Here is a 20,067-nt window from a genome sequence, read left to right as displayed (position 1 = left end):
GATAAAATGAGCGAAACATCAAAGTTTCTGTTACCAATTTTGATTGCGATTTTCTTCAAGTGCAACAGATAGGGATACATTTTTGGGGGTATTTTTGGGTTTAAAAAATGGAATCCACGCATGACACCGCATTATAAGCAGGTTTGCGAGTTATCAGGGTGCGAGTTATTGAGAGAGTGGTGTAAATTTCAAAATTTAAAATTAACTATATAAATTTTAAAATTCTTATTCTCTGTAGGATTTTCTGTGACAATGGAAGACTATAAATTTGGTTGTTCAGTACTTGATGTCATTTATGGCCTCATTGTTATGACAAGTCACCACAACAGTCTTAAAAATGTATTATAAACATCTGACCACACACACACACACTGAATGTATTGAGTTTCCTTCAAAATCTTGAGACATTGTGGTGAAAAATTTAGGCATATTTTCTGTTTTAATATTACAATGGCAGCTAGGAAACCACATTGCCATAGCTACAGAGTATCTATATTTGTTTATTTTGTTACAGTGGCTCCTTGAATTTAAGGTTATCACTAGTTAAATTCACTGATTAGATGTACACTTGAAAATACACTGTCAGTGTCAGTTATGATTACATGTACACTTGAAAATACACTGTCAGTGTCAGTTATGATTGCTGTATTTGAAACCTTTTTTGAGTTTTTAATATTTGTTAGGAATCAGAAACTTGAAGTTCATGGTCACATGTGCATTTAACAGTGTAAAGATAAATGCAAGTTTATGTTTATAGTCTAGATGCAGGATGTGGGTGTCCTGGAAGCAGGAACTCCTACTATTTCTGATTGATGTGGGTGTCCTGGAAGTAGGAACTCCTACTATTTCTGATTGATGTGGGTGTCCTGGAAGTAGGAACTCCTACTATTTCTGATTGATGTGGGTGTCCTGGAAGCAGGAACTCCTACTATTTCTGATTGATGTGGGTGTCCTGAAAGCAGGAACTCCTACTATTTCTGATTGATGTGGGTGTCCTGGAAGCAGGAACTCCTACTATTTCTGATTGATGTGGGTGTCCTGGAAGCAGGAACTCCTACTATTTCTGATTGATGTGGGTGTCCTGGAAGTAGGAACTCCTACTATTTCTGATTGATGTGGGTGTCCTGGAAGTAGGAACTCCTACTATTTCTGATTGATGTGGGTGTCCTGGAAGTAGGAACTCCTACTATTTCTGATTGATGTGGGTGTCCTGGAAGCAGGAACTCCTACTATTTCTGATTGATGTGGGTGTCCTGGAAGTAGGAACTCCTACTATTTCTGATTGATGTGGGTGTCCTGGAAGTAGGAACTCCTACTATTTCTGATTGATGTGGGTGTCCTGGAAGCAGGAACTCCTACTATTTCTGATTGATGTGGGTGTCCTGGAAGTAGGAACTCCTACTATTTCTGATTGATGTGGGTGTCCTGGAAGCAGGAACTCCTACTATTTCTGATTGATGTGGGTGTCCTGGAAGCAGGAACTCCTGCTATTTCTGATTGATGTGGGTGTCCTGGAAGCAGGAACTCCTACTATTTCTGATTGATGTGGGTGTCCTGGAAGCAGGAACTCCTACTATTTCTGATTGATGTGGGTGTCCTGGAAGCAGGAACTCCTACTATTTCTGATTGATGTGGGTGTCCTGGAAGCAGGAACTCCTACTATTTTTGATTGATGTGGGTGTCCTGGAAGCGGGAACTCCTACTATTTCTGATTGATGTGGGTGTCCTGGAAGCAGGAACTCCTACTATTTCTGATTGATGTGGGTGTCCTGGAAGCAGGAACTCCTACTATTTCTGATTGATGTGGGTGTCCTGGAAGCAGGAACTCCTACTATTTCTGATTGATGTGGGTGTCCTGGAAGCAGGAACTCCTACTATTTCTGATTGATGTGGGTGTCCTGGAAGCAGGAACTCCTACTATTTCTGATTGATGTGGGTGTCCTGGAAGCAGGAACTCCTGCTATTTCTGATTGATGTGATGTATTGTTAACAGTGACTAGTTTGATAGTATTGAAAAATTGCATAACATGTACTTTATCCTTTTTCATTTCTTTGACAGAATATTCCACGTTCACATGTTATAAAATCTTCCCAAGAGCACAAGCAGTACATTGATATGCTTTTGTCTGGCTACACAGGACTGATTTGGTATGTAGAGTGGCTGGACAATCGACACAAATTGGATGGCCAGGACAGACTGGATGCCCAGGGTTTGTTTGCTTTTATATGACAGCTGTAAGACAGAATATATTATGCTGTGATGATCATCTATGTGTTGCCCATTTGTCTGTTCATTTTTGGTTTAACACAAAAACTTTAGTTATAGACCATTGACATTGGTCAAACTTTGTGGATGGCTTGCACTTGGTGTAATGGACAAAGATCTTAAATTTGGAGTCTAAAAGTCAGTTTCTAGGACACAGTGAAATGAGGAAGAATGATTTCTGCACAATTACTTAAGTTCTAGACCACATGCCATAACCTGACTTTGTTGTTAACTTGGACTCAAGGTTAGGAAGAGGCTTATTGAATTGGGTGTCAAAAGCTCAGGTGACAGTGACTGAAAATATGAAGCACCAGTTTCTGAACAATGATGTTGTGTTCTAGACAACAGACCTAGGTCAAGCATTGTGCTTGCTTTGTGTTTGGGGCAGGGCAAGCCTTGATTGGAGGCTTCTGAACAATGATGTGTTCTAGACGACAGACCTAGGTCAAGCAATGTGCTTTGCTATGTGCTTGGGGCAGGGCAAGCCTCAATTTGGGGTGAATGACATGGTGACTCAAAAGAAAAAATGCCTGTATGTTTCATTAAGCTTGCTTCTAGACCACATACCTTGATAAAACTTCTTGGCACAAAAGAAACCTATTGATTTTGGAGAAAAGGTCATAAAGGTCATTGCTCAAAGTCATGTGACAGAAAAAATGTGAACAACAACAAAACACAAAAATCCCACCTTAGTGACATTAAAAAAATAATTGTCAAATCATGCAGTGCACCAAACTGCAAGGATGGTCTGCTGATGTCGAAAGAAATTGAGTTACAGATGTTAAGCACAACAGCTTAAAGCTTTAAGTCACAAAAACCCAAATAAAGAACAAATATTTCTCTATAATAACTCTTCTTTAACTCTCTTTGACCAAAATTTAATGTCTTAAATATTTTGCCATAGGGCAAGGAAGGAACCTATTGCTTTTAGGTTTGAAAGAGCATGGTCAAGGTCACTATGACTAATTGGTTAATGAGTATTCCCCACTTGTGCCTACACACAACACTACTGTATGCAGACTTGATATATAATGTACCATTTGTGGTAGTATTGTTGGTCCATGGGTGGAAATTTCAGAAAATCTTTTTAAAAAATTCTTAGAGCATGAGAGATCATAATATTATTTTGAATTTGTGGTTAATTTATCTAACAAAGTCTGCATGTCATGTTGAATAATTTTAATTTTGGTATTTCTGAACAGAGTTGATAATCTCTACAATTTTGCACTCCTTTTCAGACTTATGATAATTACCATAATAGCATTGAAGCTAATTTCTCTAAAATATTTATTGCCAAATTGTATATAATAAAGTAGGAAGCATCTATTATTTGTTAGAAATGCATGATGCAAATATATTGGATTGACTGTATTTGCTAAAATCTAATATTGTTGTATAACATTTATTGGATTGAGGGAGGTAGACAATCCTTTATCATAACAAATCAGTTTGGTATCTGAGTACATATCTGTCCATCTGTCTCCATATACATTTGTGGTCTGTCTACACCCTAGATTAGGGTAATTGTTCAAGTTTTCTTGATTAAGCTCGCTGTGAAAGGTTTTCTCTTGCAAGTTGAAAGAGGGCAGTCTTGTCAAAATTTGGGAGACATGCACACACACACACACACACACACACACTTGCTTGAGGTCTACTATTGAACTTTAAGTTATTTTTAAATCCCCAAAATGATGTCTTTTCTCTGCCAGGTGTCACATCAGATTCCCTGTCCAGTAACAGAGAATTCCTCGTGAAGATGTGTGCACAGAGAGCAATCTCTCAGTTCAGCAAACTGGAGGAGGAGCCAGGGGTCTGGGATATCTTTATATCAAAACAAGTTCAGGTATTAACCTTTCTTCACACCTTTTAGATGGTATTACTGCATTTTTGTCATGTTTATGATTATTTACCAAAATGCTTAAAAACTTTTGTTGTTTTCCATATGAAATATATCTTTTAAGACTATGCAGAAGTGTCCAACAAAAACTAGCAGATATACTTGCTTAGAAGTCAAGTTTAGTTGCAAATTTAACAGACCCTGATATGCTGTTGGCATACTGTGCTGGAAGATCTTGGTTTATGCAGTTTGTTTGGAGTTCTTAGTGTGGCAAACAACATAGACATGATATAATTTGATGGCAGATCATGGTCTTTGTTGTTTTCTGTTGGACTCATCAGTGAATACCAATGGTACTCTGCATCAGTTCCGCTTAAACTCCACTGAAACAATACAAACTGTATTATTATTTTAAAAAATTTAAAGGGTTAAAGTAAACCCCACCTTTTATATGCAGTTTTGCAGTCTGGCCATCTCAGAACACTGTGTAATGGCTTCTCATGGGTCAGTGGTTTTTTCCGGGGTTTTCCTGTGTTCTTCTTCCACCATTAATACTGGCCACCATGTATAGCCTATCGTGTGCTGAAAAATGGCATTAAAACCTACAACAACAACAACAACACTCAAATGAACACCGATTTTACTTGAATGAACAAGCTGATTTTCATTTACTAGTATCATTTATCATGCTTTCTTAATTTTAAGTAATACTAGTATTTGAATGCCTTGTGCTTTTTCTCGTTTCTCTCTAGTCTTATGTCACAACGTATCAGTTTAAGGCAGTGAGTAGAAATTACTGCTACCAGTTAGTGTACATGTATTTGTGTGTGCATTGAAACAATATAAACTGCATTATAATTGTTTTTTTAAAAGGGTTAAAGTAAAACAAACACACATAAAATGCTAATTTTATCACCAAATTACAGTAATAATGTTGATTTATTAAATAGTTTCTGTTGATCTTTGTCAATTAAACATAGCAAGTAAAGAGGTGGGTGGGTTTTGTCTTCATCATATGTGGTTAATATTTTTTTCTTGGGTCTTCAGATTTGTTGTTCAGGGAAACAGTATAAGCCATGAAAATTTTACCCCATGAAAAATAGTGATACTACATTACATTACATTACAGTATATTACATTACATTGCAGTATATTACATTACATTACTCTGTATATTAGCAACATATGGAACTTTCCAACTGCATGGATCATAGCCATTAATTGAACTTAATTATTCAATTATTCCAGCTTTAAACTGTATAGTTTAGGTTACCAAATTAATTTTACTGTGTGATTATCTTATATTTATAATGAACTTATTAACTTTAATGATGTTATAAGGGATGTGACATGACCACAATATATACCCTGAAACAGGTAACTTTATTAATGTTATAAGAGATGTGACATGACCACAGTATAGACCCTGAGGGGGCGCTCACCAGATAATATGTACTTTTGAGAGAGTGATGTATGTAAGGTGAAGTAGTTCGCATTTAAAACATGCACAATGGAGAGAATGTTGGCATATGTCTGTGCTACATTAATGTAATGTGGATGACATTTCTTTTGGATATTGTACTTTTGGAAATTTTACATGATTTAAGCACACTGCTAACTAAAATGACTGCTCCCTTGTGTTAAAAAATCAGCCTGAATTAGTCTAAAGTACACTATACATAGCAGCTATTAAAATAGGGAAAATGAATTTTGCCAGACTAGACAATACCAGCTTCTGAAAGTGCAATGAATGAATTACCAAATATATAAAATTTAAAAAAAAGTTATCGGCTCTTTTTTATACAATTGACCTCTGAAGTTCAGGAAGTGAAAATGACCAAGTAGAGCTAGCACTTTTTTGAAAGGTGCACATCTGAAGTAAGGCCAAGCTGTATACTCTATAACCCATAGTACACCCATCAATCATACACCAAAATAAAGGGAATTAAAGGTTCTTTGCATTATACCTAAGATACACAAGGTCTTTTTTAAATAGCCAGTATAACCAGTGAGGAAAGCCGGGGAAATTATTTTTCTTTAAAATCCTAACCCTATGCAAAATATGAAACTGTAGAGCGCCACCTAAAACAGGTAACTTTATTAATGTTATAAGGGATGTGACATGACCACAGTATAGACCCTAAAACCTTTAACTGTGCAATTAAATACAAAATGGGATTAAATACAAAATGAATGCAAACAAACTGATTGATATGTTTTGAAGAAAATGGAGAGAAAGACAGATTACAAAGCAATGAATGTTAAACAGAACTGAATAAAGGCAGAATCAGATGTGATCAGTAATGAAAAATAATGAGATCATAGATGAAATACAAATGGGAAATGAATGCAGATGAAATCCTAACGAAATGCAATTGTAGTAAAATTTCACATTCCAGGATCTGTAAACATCAGTCGTGAAATAAATATCAGAATTGATAATTTTTAAATTAATTTACTTGAGAAGTTATATGCTATCTACTTGACTTTCAAGTTTCGGTCTCTAAACTACAGTATGCAAGAATTTGAGGTCTTAAGAAATCCATTACATATAACAGTCATTTTGTGCTGTGAACTAAAAGGTCTAGATTCGTGGTTGGAATCAGCCATCTCACCTCGGTCTGCGTGGGTTCAAGTCTCAGATTCAGCCGATGTGGGTATGTGAGAAAGCTTGCCAGTAGCTTCTCGTGGGTGGGTGGTTCTTCCCGGGGGTTTCCTGCACTCTTCCTCCACCATTAATACTGGCTTTCATGCATAGCCTATCGTGTGCTGAAAAATGGTGTTAAACCCCACAGCAACAACAACATCATGGTTGGAAAAAAATAAAAGTAATTGCTTGTCAATTAATTTAAAATGAAGCAGAAGGTTTTAAAGTGGAACTCTGTTTGTGCCATGATAAAGCAAGAACATGGAAGAGCTCCTCAGGGGATGTAATCATTCATGTTACTGTGATACTTCTGTGAATAATCACTGCCAAATGGCTGTATCAATAAATGCATTGGCCAATAAAGGCATTTCCATTCAATAATTACAGCCTAAAAGCTGTGTCAGGAATTGTATTGGCCAATAAAAGCATTTCCTTAATAGTAATTACTGCCATACAGTTGTATCAGGAAATGCATAGGCCAATAAAGGCATTTCCATTCAATTAATACTGCCAAATGGCTGTATCAGTAAATGCATTGGTCAATAAAGGCATGTCCTTTCAGTAATTACAGCCTAAAGGCTGTGTCAAGAAATGCATTTGCCAGCAAAGGCATTTTCTACTATTATGAGGTGAAACTTCTTTCCAAGCAGGTTTAAAATTCATAGTCACCTTCATGATAGTTGGCAGTTGGTGAACAGACCTGATTTACTAGCTGTTCATTTATGGCAGTTTCATAGCACAGGGCAAACATAATGTCTTTAGCAGCTATTTGTTTATGGTGTTAAGTGAAGAAAGCTAACAGTTGAAGGAAATTTTCTGTAATAAATTCTGGAAAGATGTATTTCTGTGACAGAAAAGGTTTGTTAAAGAAGACTGAGACAGACACTTGGATTTCCTAAATGCAGGATTAATTTATTTAGAATTCAGTACATGTTATTAATTGAGATGTACATTGCTGTTTCTTGATAATATCCATATTGAAAATTATTTAACGGAGAATACCTTACAACAGTCTCTAACTGTATTCCACCTTAACAGTGCTTGGTTGTTCTTACTCCATGCAACTCTTGTTTCCATCTAAACAATAAATGGTTTCTCAGTAATGTTAGGAACATTTTATTATGTTTCCTTTCGAAATATAACATATTAACTGACTGAATTAGAATACTCAGCGAATTTGCACATGCTTGCACTTGAAAACACATTTTTGAAATTTAAGAGATTTTGTCTGTAAATGGATACACAGACATGGACACATCAGTTTCCAGGCATATCTGATGTTTTCCTTTCAGCTGCTTGAGTACAGTGAAAAGTTGGAACAGGCCCAAAGAATACTAAAGACTTATGTGGAGAAAAATCCAGAGAACCCAAATGCTCATAAGTACTTGTACTTCTTCAGGGTCAAGAATGGGGCTGATGAGGAGGAGGAGATCAAACTTCTCAAGGTACATCAAGCAGTGTTTTCATCATTTGGATGTCCTCATCATTTAAAATATGTTTTTATCCCTCTAGTTGACATTGACTAAATTACCATAATCATGGCAGTAATAGGAACATGAATTGTATGCTTTTTGCTTCAGCTGTGAGACAGAGGGGAGAAGTAAGTTTACTTTTTTATTGTGGTGATGGTGGCGTTATTACTGTTGTGGCCATCACTGTTAAATTTTTAATCTGTACTCCTGGTCTTGGAAACTGCTGCCTGTAGACTTGTTATGTATATTTATATTTTTTGTAGCTCCTGGTTTATGATTTTATTTGATTTTTATAATTCTTACTCATATCTGTAATGTGTATAGAATATCTTTGCTATAAATTCTCTACATGACCTGGCTCTGTTTTAAGAACACAAATTGCATAGTGTCTATAAATAGATGTTTATGTAAATGTTGATATTTAGTAATAATAATCATAATAATAAGATTTAAAATGGCACCTATGGCATAGTTTTTCAGGACTGATGGGATATGGATGTTTCATGAATAATTCTGTGGTTTCCCATTGGTTGCATGAGGTCACATGAATATGCTCAGTTCATCAAACTCAATAGTGTATGCATAGCTGCCAACCCTCACGAATTTGGTGTGAATTTCACGACTTTTTCAGCGATTCACGAATTCACGCCGTAAGACAAAAATTCACGAATTTTCCGATCCTCAATTATTTTAAATCTTTAATAAAATAACCGATTTCCCATTAAGCGCTAGTCTTGATATTCACAGTTGCCGAAACGGTCCGGTACCGCTGGTCACGATATTAGTAGATCTACAGCCGATTAGTACAGTTGGCCCGGTCGCAAGCATTTTAGCCTATTTTAATCTATATGTATAAGACTAGTTTTACAAATGCTTTTGAGAGAAACTGGGGCCTAACCGGAAATTTGCTCCGCGCATGCGTCAAAACACTGATTCGAGTTACCGTTCAGCATCGCATGTAAGATTTTGAAAATGTCTTCACCGCCAAGGAAAAAGAAATGTATTACTCAAAAAGTGAAGTTTAATTTGGAATATATCAAAAATTGGCCGTGCATTCTGCCATTAAACATTGATATTCATTCATGCTTTTTGCACTCAGTGTGCCATCGCAGAGACGATGTGAGGAAGAATGTCGTTTGCAAAAAACACACAGAAGTTGGGAAAATTAAGAATTCGCAGATTTCAGCTCTGGAATATTTTAAACCATTGGTGGAAGACCCACAGGCTACCAACGCTTCAGCATTATTTGTGAGTTTTCTTGTGTCGAACACAATCTACCTTAATCAGCTGGAGACCATGCTAAACATTTGTTCTGACATATGTTCCCGGACTCGAAAATCACTTCCAAATTTTCCTGTGGAAGAACCAAAAATGCTGCAGCTCCTGTGCATTCCTCACAGCAACAGTGACAGCGAAAGAGTATTTTCTTTAGTGAGGAAAAATAAGACAGACTTTAAGGCCTCCTTAGCTGCAGAAAATTTGTCAGCAATTTTAGTCTCCAAGATCAACCAGCAGGCAAGAAGTCGGAACTGTTTAGAAAACAAATTTACGATCAAGCAGTTGAGGAAGTTCAAGTCTGCCACAGTATCATGTCTTGATAAATAAATATTTCTGCATATATGTAGTGTTTTATTTTTATTTTGCGAACTTGATATAGTGTAGTATTGACGGTCGGAGTAGTCAGAGTGGACGGAGTTATTGTCATGGTATTATTCACGAATTCGTGTCCAAATTCACGACTTTTTATCCCTATTTTCACTAATTGTGACCCTGGAAGGTTGGCAGCTATGTGTATGCTGTCACATGGGGTCTGTTGCAAAGTACAGTTGCAATATACAGTGTATATAAGGAGGAAATTAAGCATTCAGTTTCATTCTGATATCTGGAGTCAATCACACTTTTTGTGTTCCTGATGTAAGTCTGCAGATATGTTTTATGTTGTACTTCGATATTTTTTGAGAGGAAAAACATTTGTTAGGACTGTTCAGTTGTGATAGAAATTGCTCATTATTTGGACGAAAATATTATTTGGAACTGTTTTAAATTATTCTAAGGAATTCTGGACAATGCCATCTTGACAACATCACGGTTCATGGAGGACCATTACGTTTCTGGTATTGAAATTTGTGAGAGACTTTTCATTCATTTAGGACTTTCATAGACCTTTATAGGGACTAGTTTGGATTCGCTTCATAATACTGTATACTCCTCTCACACTTTTGATTTCTTTGTTAATTAAATTGTTTGTTAAGTTTCACAAAACTTGTTGGTTTTGCTTTTTTCTGTTACCTACGTTTGTGACCCTAGAGTCATAACAGAGTAAAGAAACTTAATAGGTAAGTTCATCTCTAATAGTTACAGTTACCTAAAAGGTTCAAAGATCCATATTTTATGTGCCATGTAAACATTTAGCTTTTGCAGTTAGCATGATTTCTCCAAACTGTTTGTACATTTAGCAAACTTGATAAGTGATTTCTTTACAGTGTTATTATTCAAACACCGTTTAGGAAAAAGATGACAGTGAGTTACTTTTACTATTATGGTGAATATTTGTAATTTTGGATCATGCAGCAGCATAGCAGAATGTTTTGTTGATTTTGTTGTTGTTGTGGGGCTTAACGCCATATTTCAGCACACGATAGGCTATACATGGCGGCCAGTATTAATGGTGGAGGAAGAACCCAGGAAAACCCCGGAAAGAACCACCGACTCACGAGAAGCTACTGGCATGCTTTCTCACATACCCACATTGGCTGAATCCGAGACTCGAACCACCGCAGGCAGTGGTGAGATGGCAATGATCCATAACGGAGAGTGCTTTAGACCACTCAACCATTCAGGGCCCCGCAGAATGTTTTGTATTGCAATCAATTGGAATCTGATTATAATGGAGATATTAGTGGGCTCTTCCTTTCTGTTTGGCTTGTAAAGGTTCATCTTTGTGTATTATTATTAAACTTTAAATCCTGAGGTTTAGTGAAAGTCACAAATTGTCTTTCATTTTTTTTTCTTCTTCTGGTGCCAAGTACATGCAGTCATTTGAAAGGAAATATTAATTTGATTTCAAGACCAGAACATGTAACACGATGTGGTGGACAGCAAAGTTTAATTATGTCATCATTGTGGATAATGTAAAAAAAGCAAGTTAATTGAATATGTGTATGGTAAGTTCATCCATGTGACTGTTATTCATCATGTGACTGTTATTCATCATATGACTGCTATTCATCATGTGACTGTTATTCATCATATGACTGCTATTCATCATGTGACTGTTATTCATCATGTGACTTATTCATCATATGACTGCTATTCATCATGTGACTGCTATTCATCATATGACTGTTATTCATCATGTGACTGTTATTCATCATTTACATTTTTGATTATTTAAACTTAATTATCACATGGATTAAAAAAGAAGCGCTAATCACATGCTGGTAATGAGGGATTAAACATTACAGATTCTAAAAATCATAAAACTCAAGAATCTAAGATTCTGTTTTCACCAGTCACAAATAATGCTACATTTGGAAGTTTGTTTGTGATTGGTAGTGGAAAGCCAGTCTTCTACACAAACTCAGAGTTTTATAATCTTCAGGACAGAAGAAAAATCATAGACCTTAGATGGATGACCATTTACTGTTGTAGATGGAATGAGTGGGGATCCAACTCAGTACATACAGTGGCAAAGAGAGTGCATCAGAGCTCTATTTATTGCTTGTTCATTGGATATTCAGGAGCATATTTTCTTATTTCAGACATTAACAGACTGTGTCGACTCAGATCCTTTGGTCCTTAGGCTCTGCAGCTTGCTACATAAAGGTGAGTGGAAACAGTTACATCCTTTGGTCCTTAGGCTCTGCAGCTTGCTTCATAAAGGTGAGTGGAAACAATTACATCCTTTGGTCCTTTGGCTCCGCAGCTTGCTACATAAAGGTGAGTGGAAACAATTACATCCTTTGGTCCTTTGGCTCTGCAGCTTGCTACATAAAGGTGAGTGGAAACAGTTACATCCTTTGGTCCTTAGGCTCTGCAGCTTGCTACATAAAGGTGAGTGGAAACAATTACATCCTTTGGTCCTTTGGCTCTGCAGCTTGCTACATAAAGGTGAGTGGAAACAGTTACATCCTTTGGTCCTTAGGCTCTGCAGCTTGCTACATAAAGGTGAGTGGAAACAATTACATCCTTTGGTCCTTTGGCTCTGCAGCTTGCTACATAAAGGTGAGTGGAAACAATTACATGGACCATTTTAGGTTATACCATGCCTGGAGGTTATAACAACTTTCTCATGCTGAAACTCAGACTTGGCTCAAGATTTGATTTCAGGTTATACCATGCCTGGAGGGTATAACAACTTTCTCATGCTGAAACTCAGACTTGGCTCAAGATTTGGATGTTTGATTGGCTTACATCCAGTCACCCACCAATCAAATATTAGATTTTGTGAGCCAGTTTTTTAGGCAAGATAGAATTCTGTTTTCTTCTCGATGAGATTGGATAAGCACATTTGGTTTTAGCTTTTCTCGTCATCATTTTCTTGGTTCTTCCTGCATCTGTTTCATAGCATTCAGTGACTTTTAAGAGATTATTCTCATGAGGATATCTAATCAAACTTAAATTAAAAATATCAGATTGGAACATCATCAAGATCAATGTTAAAATTACTTGAATTATATTATACTGGATTGGTGTTTTACTCCTGGGGTACATGATCGCATGATTTGCCCAGAATTTTTACAAATTCATGCACTTGGAATGTGGTGATGCATGAGAACTCCTGCAAATTAATTTCAAGTTGTGCATATGAAAATGTACTCTGCACAGTATACACCTTTATTCAGCCATTCACCCTTAAAGTACTTGTAGAAACAGTAGAATATTGTAGCTTTTGTTTCAGCATTGACACAAATGGTTAAACTATATTTGATTGGCTCATTGGGCCCTCTAACAAGCATTGTATCTTAGTTTGAACCTTGCATCAAGGAAGTTTTTCAAATGTGCATTTATAATATGGGTTGTCTTGAAGACCCAGAATGGCAGATTTCATGGTGATGATTTAGTATGGCAAATACTGGATGATAATGATGGCAATTTATTTTTAAAGTTAGGAAGTATATTAGATTATAGGAGATGGGAAAGTGTTAATGGAGATACCAGTGTGTGATTTTAAACTAAAAATGGTGTTAAGTCTGAATCCGATGTACATGCTGGATGGATGAAAACAGCATGCTGGTCAGCCCGTCATTTCAGCGGTATTTCGAAATGAAATGTAGAAAAGGCAGACAAACGTACCAAATTAAAATACAGACAGTTTAAACATAGAGTGCATTTTTCCTTTCTTTTCTTGTCACAATTTAGCCCTGTGGGATCATGTGCTACAAAGCCAGATAGCCCTAGCATATACGATAAATCTTATCTATATAAAAATGAAATTAAAAAGTAAAGATATATGTTTGATCAAAATACTTCTGTTTGAACAAGTAGACTATGGCAATAATGGACGTAATATCCTCATACAGCATAATGGAATAGTAAATCTGGCACAGTAGTCAGTAGAGGGCCAATTTAAGAAAATTAAACTTGGGCAGAGCTTATGTTAGTGAGAAATCTTATTTTGGAGCAGAATTATCCAAAAGACTATACCTGTGAGCCATGAAAGGGGGTTCTCAGCATAGAACAATATTCATACACAGGTAAGGAACAGATTAAGCTGAGAAATAATGAACAGATTCATGCTTATACAACTAGATGCAACATCTTTTAAAGATTCTGATTTCAGTAGGGGTCTTACAGAGTGGATCAGGAGGAAAGATAGATGTATATTGAAGTGTTATGTAAATATTGAATTATGGTCATTGTCTTCTCTTTCTCATTTTTGTTCTACTCTCTCCTTATTTTTGTGAGCGGGGGGAATTCCCACTTATGATAAAATCCTGGGAGCATCTCTGTGTTTCTTTGGATATAAATTCACTTCATATGGATTTAGATATACCTTATATGAATTTAATTTTCTTGATATTGATATAAATTTACTAGATTTAAATTATGTTTTTATGGATTTAAATTTACTTGCTATTGATTTATACTTACTTGACACAAATTTAATGGTACTTGACATGAATTTAAATTTGCTTGATACATACATACATATATATATATATATATATATATATATATATATATATATATATATATATATAAGGATATGATTTCATTTATGTGCCTACACATGCATCATTATTCATCTGATATGTGATCTCTTTTAGGCTCCCAGTGTTCTGCAATCCCTTACCTCTTCAAGCTGCTGGACTACCCCTGTTGGCAGCTGGAGTTATCTCCCTGGAAAATGTTGGCAGACACATTACAGAGCATTCTTATCAACAGGTTTGTAGCATGAAATAATATATAAATTATCTTTTAGGTCTTGTACAACTGCTAACATCATAGACCTTGATCTGCTCTCACATGATGCTCTGGCAGATCAGGGTCTGTATTGTTCGTTTTATTGATTGCGCTTAACAATCTGCCTCGACCCAGTTTAATCAGTGCATTATGAGATCTGGGTCTCTGCAGTTTGCAGTAGGATTCAGCTTATTAGCAAATTCAGCCTGATGCAGTTTCTCAGCTATATGATTTCTTATATATTTTTCAGTCATTCATGAGTCTAGTGCCATTGTATAAAAATATCACAATAGCTAGAAACGTCTCTCTGTTAAATATATAGCTAGAAATGTTTCTCATATATATATATGTATATGTGTGTGTATATATATATATATATATATATATATATATATATATATATATATATATATATATATATATATATCTATTGGTTGACCATCGGGCTCAATGAAGTCAATCCTGCGCTGCTCTTTGCTGATGGGTCCTCATGTGGCTGATGAATACCACCTTTTACTATCACTTTTATTTGGTAAAGATGACCTGCAGAGAATCTGTTTAATCTTGTACTTAAATTTCAGACCATCCATTTTTTATTTTCAGTGGTATAGAAAGTCAAAATGTATCATATTGTACATGCAGCATCCAGTGAATTTATGCTTATCTTTGCAATTACTGTACCATTCATTATATACATGTTCAGCACATTCATGGTTGGCTCAATCTTTTGGCTACTCATTATAAAGGGTGTACAACTGCTTTGTGCAGAATTGTCCAATTAGCAACTTTCCATCAGGTCTACAACTGCTTTATACAGAGTTGTCCAATTAGCAACTTTCCATCAGGTCTACAACTGCTTTATACAGAATTGTCCAATTAGCAACTTTCCATCAGGTCTACAACTGCTTTATACAGAGTTGTCCAATTAGCAACTTTCCATCAGGTCTACAACTGCTTTGTGCAGAGTTGTCCAATTAGCAACTTTCCATCAGGTTTACAACTGCTTTATACAGAATTGTCCAATTAGTAACTTTCCATCAGGTCTACAACTGCTTTATACAGAGTTGTCTAATTAGCAACTTTCCATCAGGTCTGTGCCTTTTGTTGCCATTTGATGCCTGACATTCTGTTTCATTTTTGTTTGAAGTACAGACAGTAAGTACATGATCTTTTACTCATCTGAGAGCCATGTGGGCATACACCTTCCCTCCATCAGTTTTGATTATGAAGATAATTAAGAAAGGAGTGGTACAGACTGCGTTAGCTCTGAATGTCCCACATAGATGAAATGCCCTGGATCAACATTCTGCTTGATATAGTGACAGATGAGTCAGAGTGACCTCCACTCCACTCAAGCTGTCAAGATCTCAATTTATTCATCATGCCCAAAGAAACTCCTCCACCATTCCTGGCTCCCTTCAGGGATGTCCTAATCAAAAAGAGGTTGGAGCATTTATAGTATAGAGGATCGCAACCCGTTGAAGATATTCCACTTTGAAGATGTACAAGGGAAATCGTGTGTTGTCCATGACTCATGTCACATTAATGACATCACACCACTATCAGCACAAATTGTGTTTCAGTAATGAAACTTTGATTGTTGGATGCATCTCTGTTAGTGCTACACCCATGCAGCCAAGAAGGTCACTGAGACCAACACTTCATGTTTTAATAACATCAGTTAGGTATTTGTGTTTGTGAGCATATGGATTCTTCCATGTTAAATACATCCTGGCCTACTCAGAAGTTTTTTTTGTTGCAACCAATGCATTTGAAGTTTAAAAATAAATATGCTTATTCAATGGTTAAGGACGAGAAGTTATCACAATTATGGGATTCTGTTCCATGATGTCAGACACATTCAGACTTCATGGAAGAGATGATTTTGGCCACAGTAAGGTAATCTCTGACATGTGTCCAATTCTGACCATGCACATTATTCCCAAATGGAATCTTGGTCTAATGACACAACCTGGTTCCTTCCTAAGACCTGTTATGAAGATGTTTCTAAAATTTCTGGGAGGGCTGGATTTGGAGGTAGCATATAAAGTTATTCTTATGTGATCAGGTAAATATTATCAGAAAAATATAATTTGCTGAAAAATTTGCTTTTTCATGGTATATTCTTTTTGAAGTGTTTCATACATATGTACACATTTATGATAATTTTCCGATGCTGATATTTGAATTAAATCACAGAAAAGGATCATTTAGAAATTGATGTCACTAAAAAGGAATAGTACCTCAAGTAGCCACTGTTTTAATGCTGGCATTTAACTATGAACAAGAATTAATTTCTTTCTATTTGCAGTTTATTTCTGTTTGACAGTTGTTGATTATGGGCAAGTTTAATCAATTATAACAGTACAGGTTTACCCCGCTTAATATCAAGGACAAGTACGATGTATGGTGAAAGTACATTTGGTAAAGCAATTATTCCCATATTAATCAGTATATTAGTAGGAAGATGAGTGCACATGGGAAATAAAAGCAACAAAGTTAAACACAGCTAAGTTTTTATATATTTTTAAAAAAATCGGTACATAAACAAAAAACTAGAGTTTAATGATGTGACAATATTTATAAGACCTTTTGTAGACTTAGTACATACAGACCTTACATAATAGTAGAGTCCAGTCATGGATATGTGATCTGAATGCTATGAACACAGAAGACTAGAGTAATGCACTCCTGTAGCAACTAGCAGTGTCAGAGATGTTCAGTAGAGTCGTCTCTTGTGGCTGGCCCCTATTGGTCACAAGTGACGATGTAAAAATGAATCAGGGAAAGCAATAGAGGGTCTAAATTATTTGATGACATAAAAACAAAACATCATTGAGCTAATCGATGTATAGCAGGGTATATCTGTATATACAAGTCGTAGTTCATATATAATGTTATTTTTATTAATTTAATGTTCTGTTCACTAATATATTATGGAATTTCTGGTGCCAAAAAGTACATTTGAATGTATTTTGCTATATTGGTCATTGTTTATTAGTGATGCATTTCCTAAACTAATTGGGTGATTGCCATGAAACTTTACATTCATATCCAAAGGTCTGGATGGTCCTAAGTTAAAATGGTGCTGCTCAGTCATTCAATTTGGCTGCAACAGCAGTGTTTTTGAAAATCTTGTTTTCACTACTTCTGCAGAATCGAAGGTCATATCAGCACAGGGTTTTCACTGAAAGGCTTGATGTGATGTCTAGTTGATCTTCATGTGATGCCTAGTTGAGCTTGATGTGATGTCCTGTTGATCTTCATGTGATGTCTAATTGATCTTCATGTGATGTCTAGTTGATCTTGATGTGATGTCTAGTAGATCTCCATGTGATGTCTAGTTGATCTTGATGTGATGTCTAGTAGATCTTCATGTGATGTCTAGTAGATCTTCATATGATGTCTAGTAGATCTTTATGTGATGCTAGTTGATCTTGATGTGATACCTAGTTGATCTTCATGTGATGTCTAATTGATCTTCATGTGATGTCTAGTAGATCTTCATGTGATACCTAGTTGATCTTGATGTGATGTCTAGTAGATCTTCATGTGATGCTAGTTGACCTTCATGTGATACCTAGTTGATCTTGATGTGATGTCTAGTAGATCTTCATGTTATCTAGTTGATCTTGATGTGATGTCTAGTTGATCTTCATGTGATGTCTAGTATATCTTCATGTGATGCTAGTTGATCTTCATGTGATACCTAGTTGATCTTGATGTGATGTCTAGTTGATCTTCGTGTGATGTCTAGTAGATCTTCATGTGATGCCTAGGTGAGCTTCATGTGATGTCTAGTAGATCTTCATGTGATGTCTAGTAGATCTTCATGTGATGTCTAGGTGATCTTCATGTGATGCCTAGTTGATCTTACGTGAAAATGGTGCCAATCTGACATCTAATAACAATTCACAGCAGCCATCATAAAAATCTGTTATCTTGAACATGTTATAACTTCTCCTGAACTAAAAGTCATTGATATGGGATTTTCATAAAATTTTATGATGTCCAGTTGACATGGGGTCTTCACCATTAATTCATGATGTTTAGTTGGTCTTAAAAGAAAATGGCACTCTTGGTAAAACCAGTATGTCCACCACAGTGGTCATCTTGAAAATCTTGTTATTGCTACTCCCAGAATGGATTGTCAAGTCAACATGGGTTTTCACACATCTGATGTTTTCTTGGTGCTAAATGAAAATGATGCCAATCTCTTGATGGGAAGTCATATCACCATGTGATTTTTACAAGATGGCTTGTTATGATGCAGAGCCTGAAACATCCAAAGTCCAACAACCAGAGCCCCTAAAAATCTAGATTGGGCCCCTCTCATGTTCTAAGTGGGATGCCTAGCCTGTTCCCAAAATAGTGTTTAACCAGTTTATCTGGAGAGAAAAAAACTTGAGCCTGTGATGAAATCCAATATTATTACTATGAAGTTTTTGAAAGATACTTATCTGGAAACCCATCCGTAAGTCCCTCTAGAAACCCATCTTTAAGTCCCTCCATATTATGAAATCATCTGCCTAATTGTATTAAAAGGTGTAAACTTTGTGTGCACAAAGTGAAACATATTACCATTTTTGTTTTCTGTCTTTCATTAGTTACCTATAATTAGCACTCACTTGTACATCATGAATAATGATAAACTGTCCCTTGCTGACACTGACTCTGTAACACATCACTAGTTACATGTATCAAGCAATATTTATGCAGTTGTTTGCTATGTATTAGCAACTTTTAATACAACGTTTTTCACCCTAAAGAAACTGAGATTATTACAATTATAATTTCGTTCAGAGAGTTGGTGGTGCACCTATTTTATTGATATGGAGTTATTATAAATGTGACAAATTCATTGTACTATCACACAAACTAATTACAAAAATTTGAATCTACTGTATTTACTGATTGATATAAAAATGGCTCTCCAACTTCATTTCTGTTTTTAACTTTGATTGAGAAACATTGAGATTTCTGCAGCGTTCAGAAAACAAAACTACTCCAAGGCCACTAAATACTTGTCCTCACAGATTATGATGAAAAAGACTGTATATTGACCTGAGGTGAAAGCAATTTATTCAGAATTCACCACATCAGTGTACAGAAATTGTACAATGTTTGGAAATTTAGTTAGATTTAAACCCCCTCATGAATGAAGGAGGGTTCAGTTTTGTGACCAATATCAGAATTATAAGGCACTGATTATTTAATTTTCTAGAGGGTCTAGAGGGGTGTGTCAGAACAATGGTAAAAAATATGATCATGTGTAAGTGGATTAAGCTAGGGCAATTGATTATTTTTAACTTGCCCTGGGTATGTGCGTGAAAATAATCTTTGAGCTTTGGAGTAATTTGACAATGTTTGACATCTAGACCTGGAGAAAAGCATTGTTTTATGTAAAATATTTTGAAAGGCAAAATAAACATAAGTAATT

The 20,067-nt window shown here is 35.8% G+C and overlaps 1 protein-coding gene across 4 annotated transcripts in view; it reads left to right on the top strand.

Moving 5' to 3' along the window:
* The window catches only part of LOC149808557 (TATA box-binding protein-associated factor RNA polymerase I subunit A-like), a 58,140-nt gene that overhangs the window by 35,229 nt on the left and 2,844 nt on the right, over nt 1–20,067 (top strand). For all 4 annotated transcript variants that reach the window (XM_089979049.1, XM_089979059.1, XM_089979067.1 and 1 more), the window contains exons 6-10: nt 2,060–2,210; nt 3,976–4,109; nt 8,043–8,195; nt 11,984–12,047; nt 14,492–14,609. In XM_089979049.1, coding sequence (XP_089835175.1) covers nt 2,060–2,210; nt 3,976–4,109; nt 8,043–8,195; nt 11,984–12,047; nt 14,492–14,609 — 620 coding nt within the window. The remainder of the gene's footprint in view (nt 1–2,059; nt 2,211–3,975; nt 4,110–8,042; nt 8,196–11,983; nt 12,048–14,491; nt 14,610–20,067) is intronic.

Source organism: Sinohyriopsis cumingii, chromosome 1 (genome assembly GCF_028554795.1).
Source record: "Sinohyriopsis cumingii isolate HCF-2022 chromosome 1, ASM2855479v2, whole genome shotgun sequence".
In the NCBI taxonomy this organism is placed as follows: domain Eukaryota; kingdom Metazoa; phylum Mollusca; class Bivalvia; order Unionida; family Unionidae; genus Sinohyriopsis; species Sinohyriopsis cumingii.
This window is presented reverse-complemented; position numbering and strand designations above follow the sequence as displayed.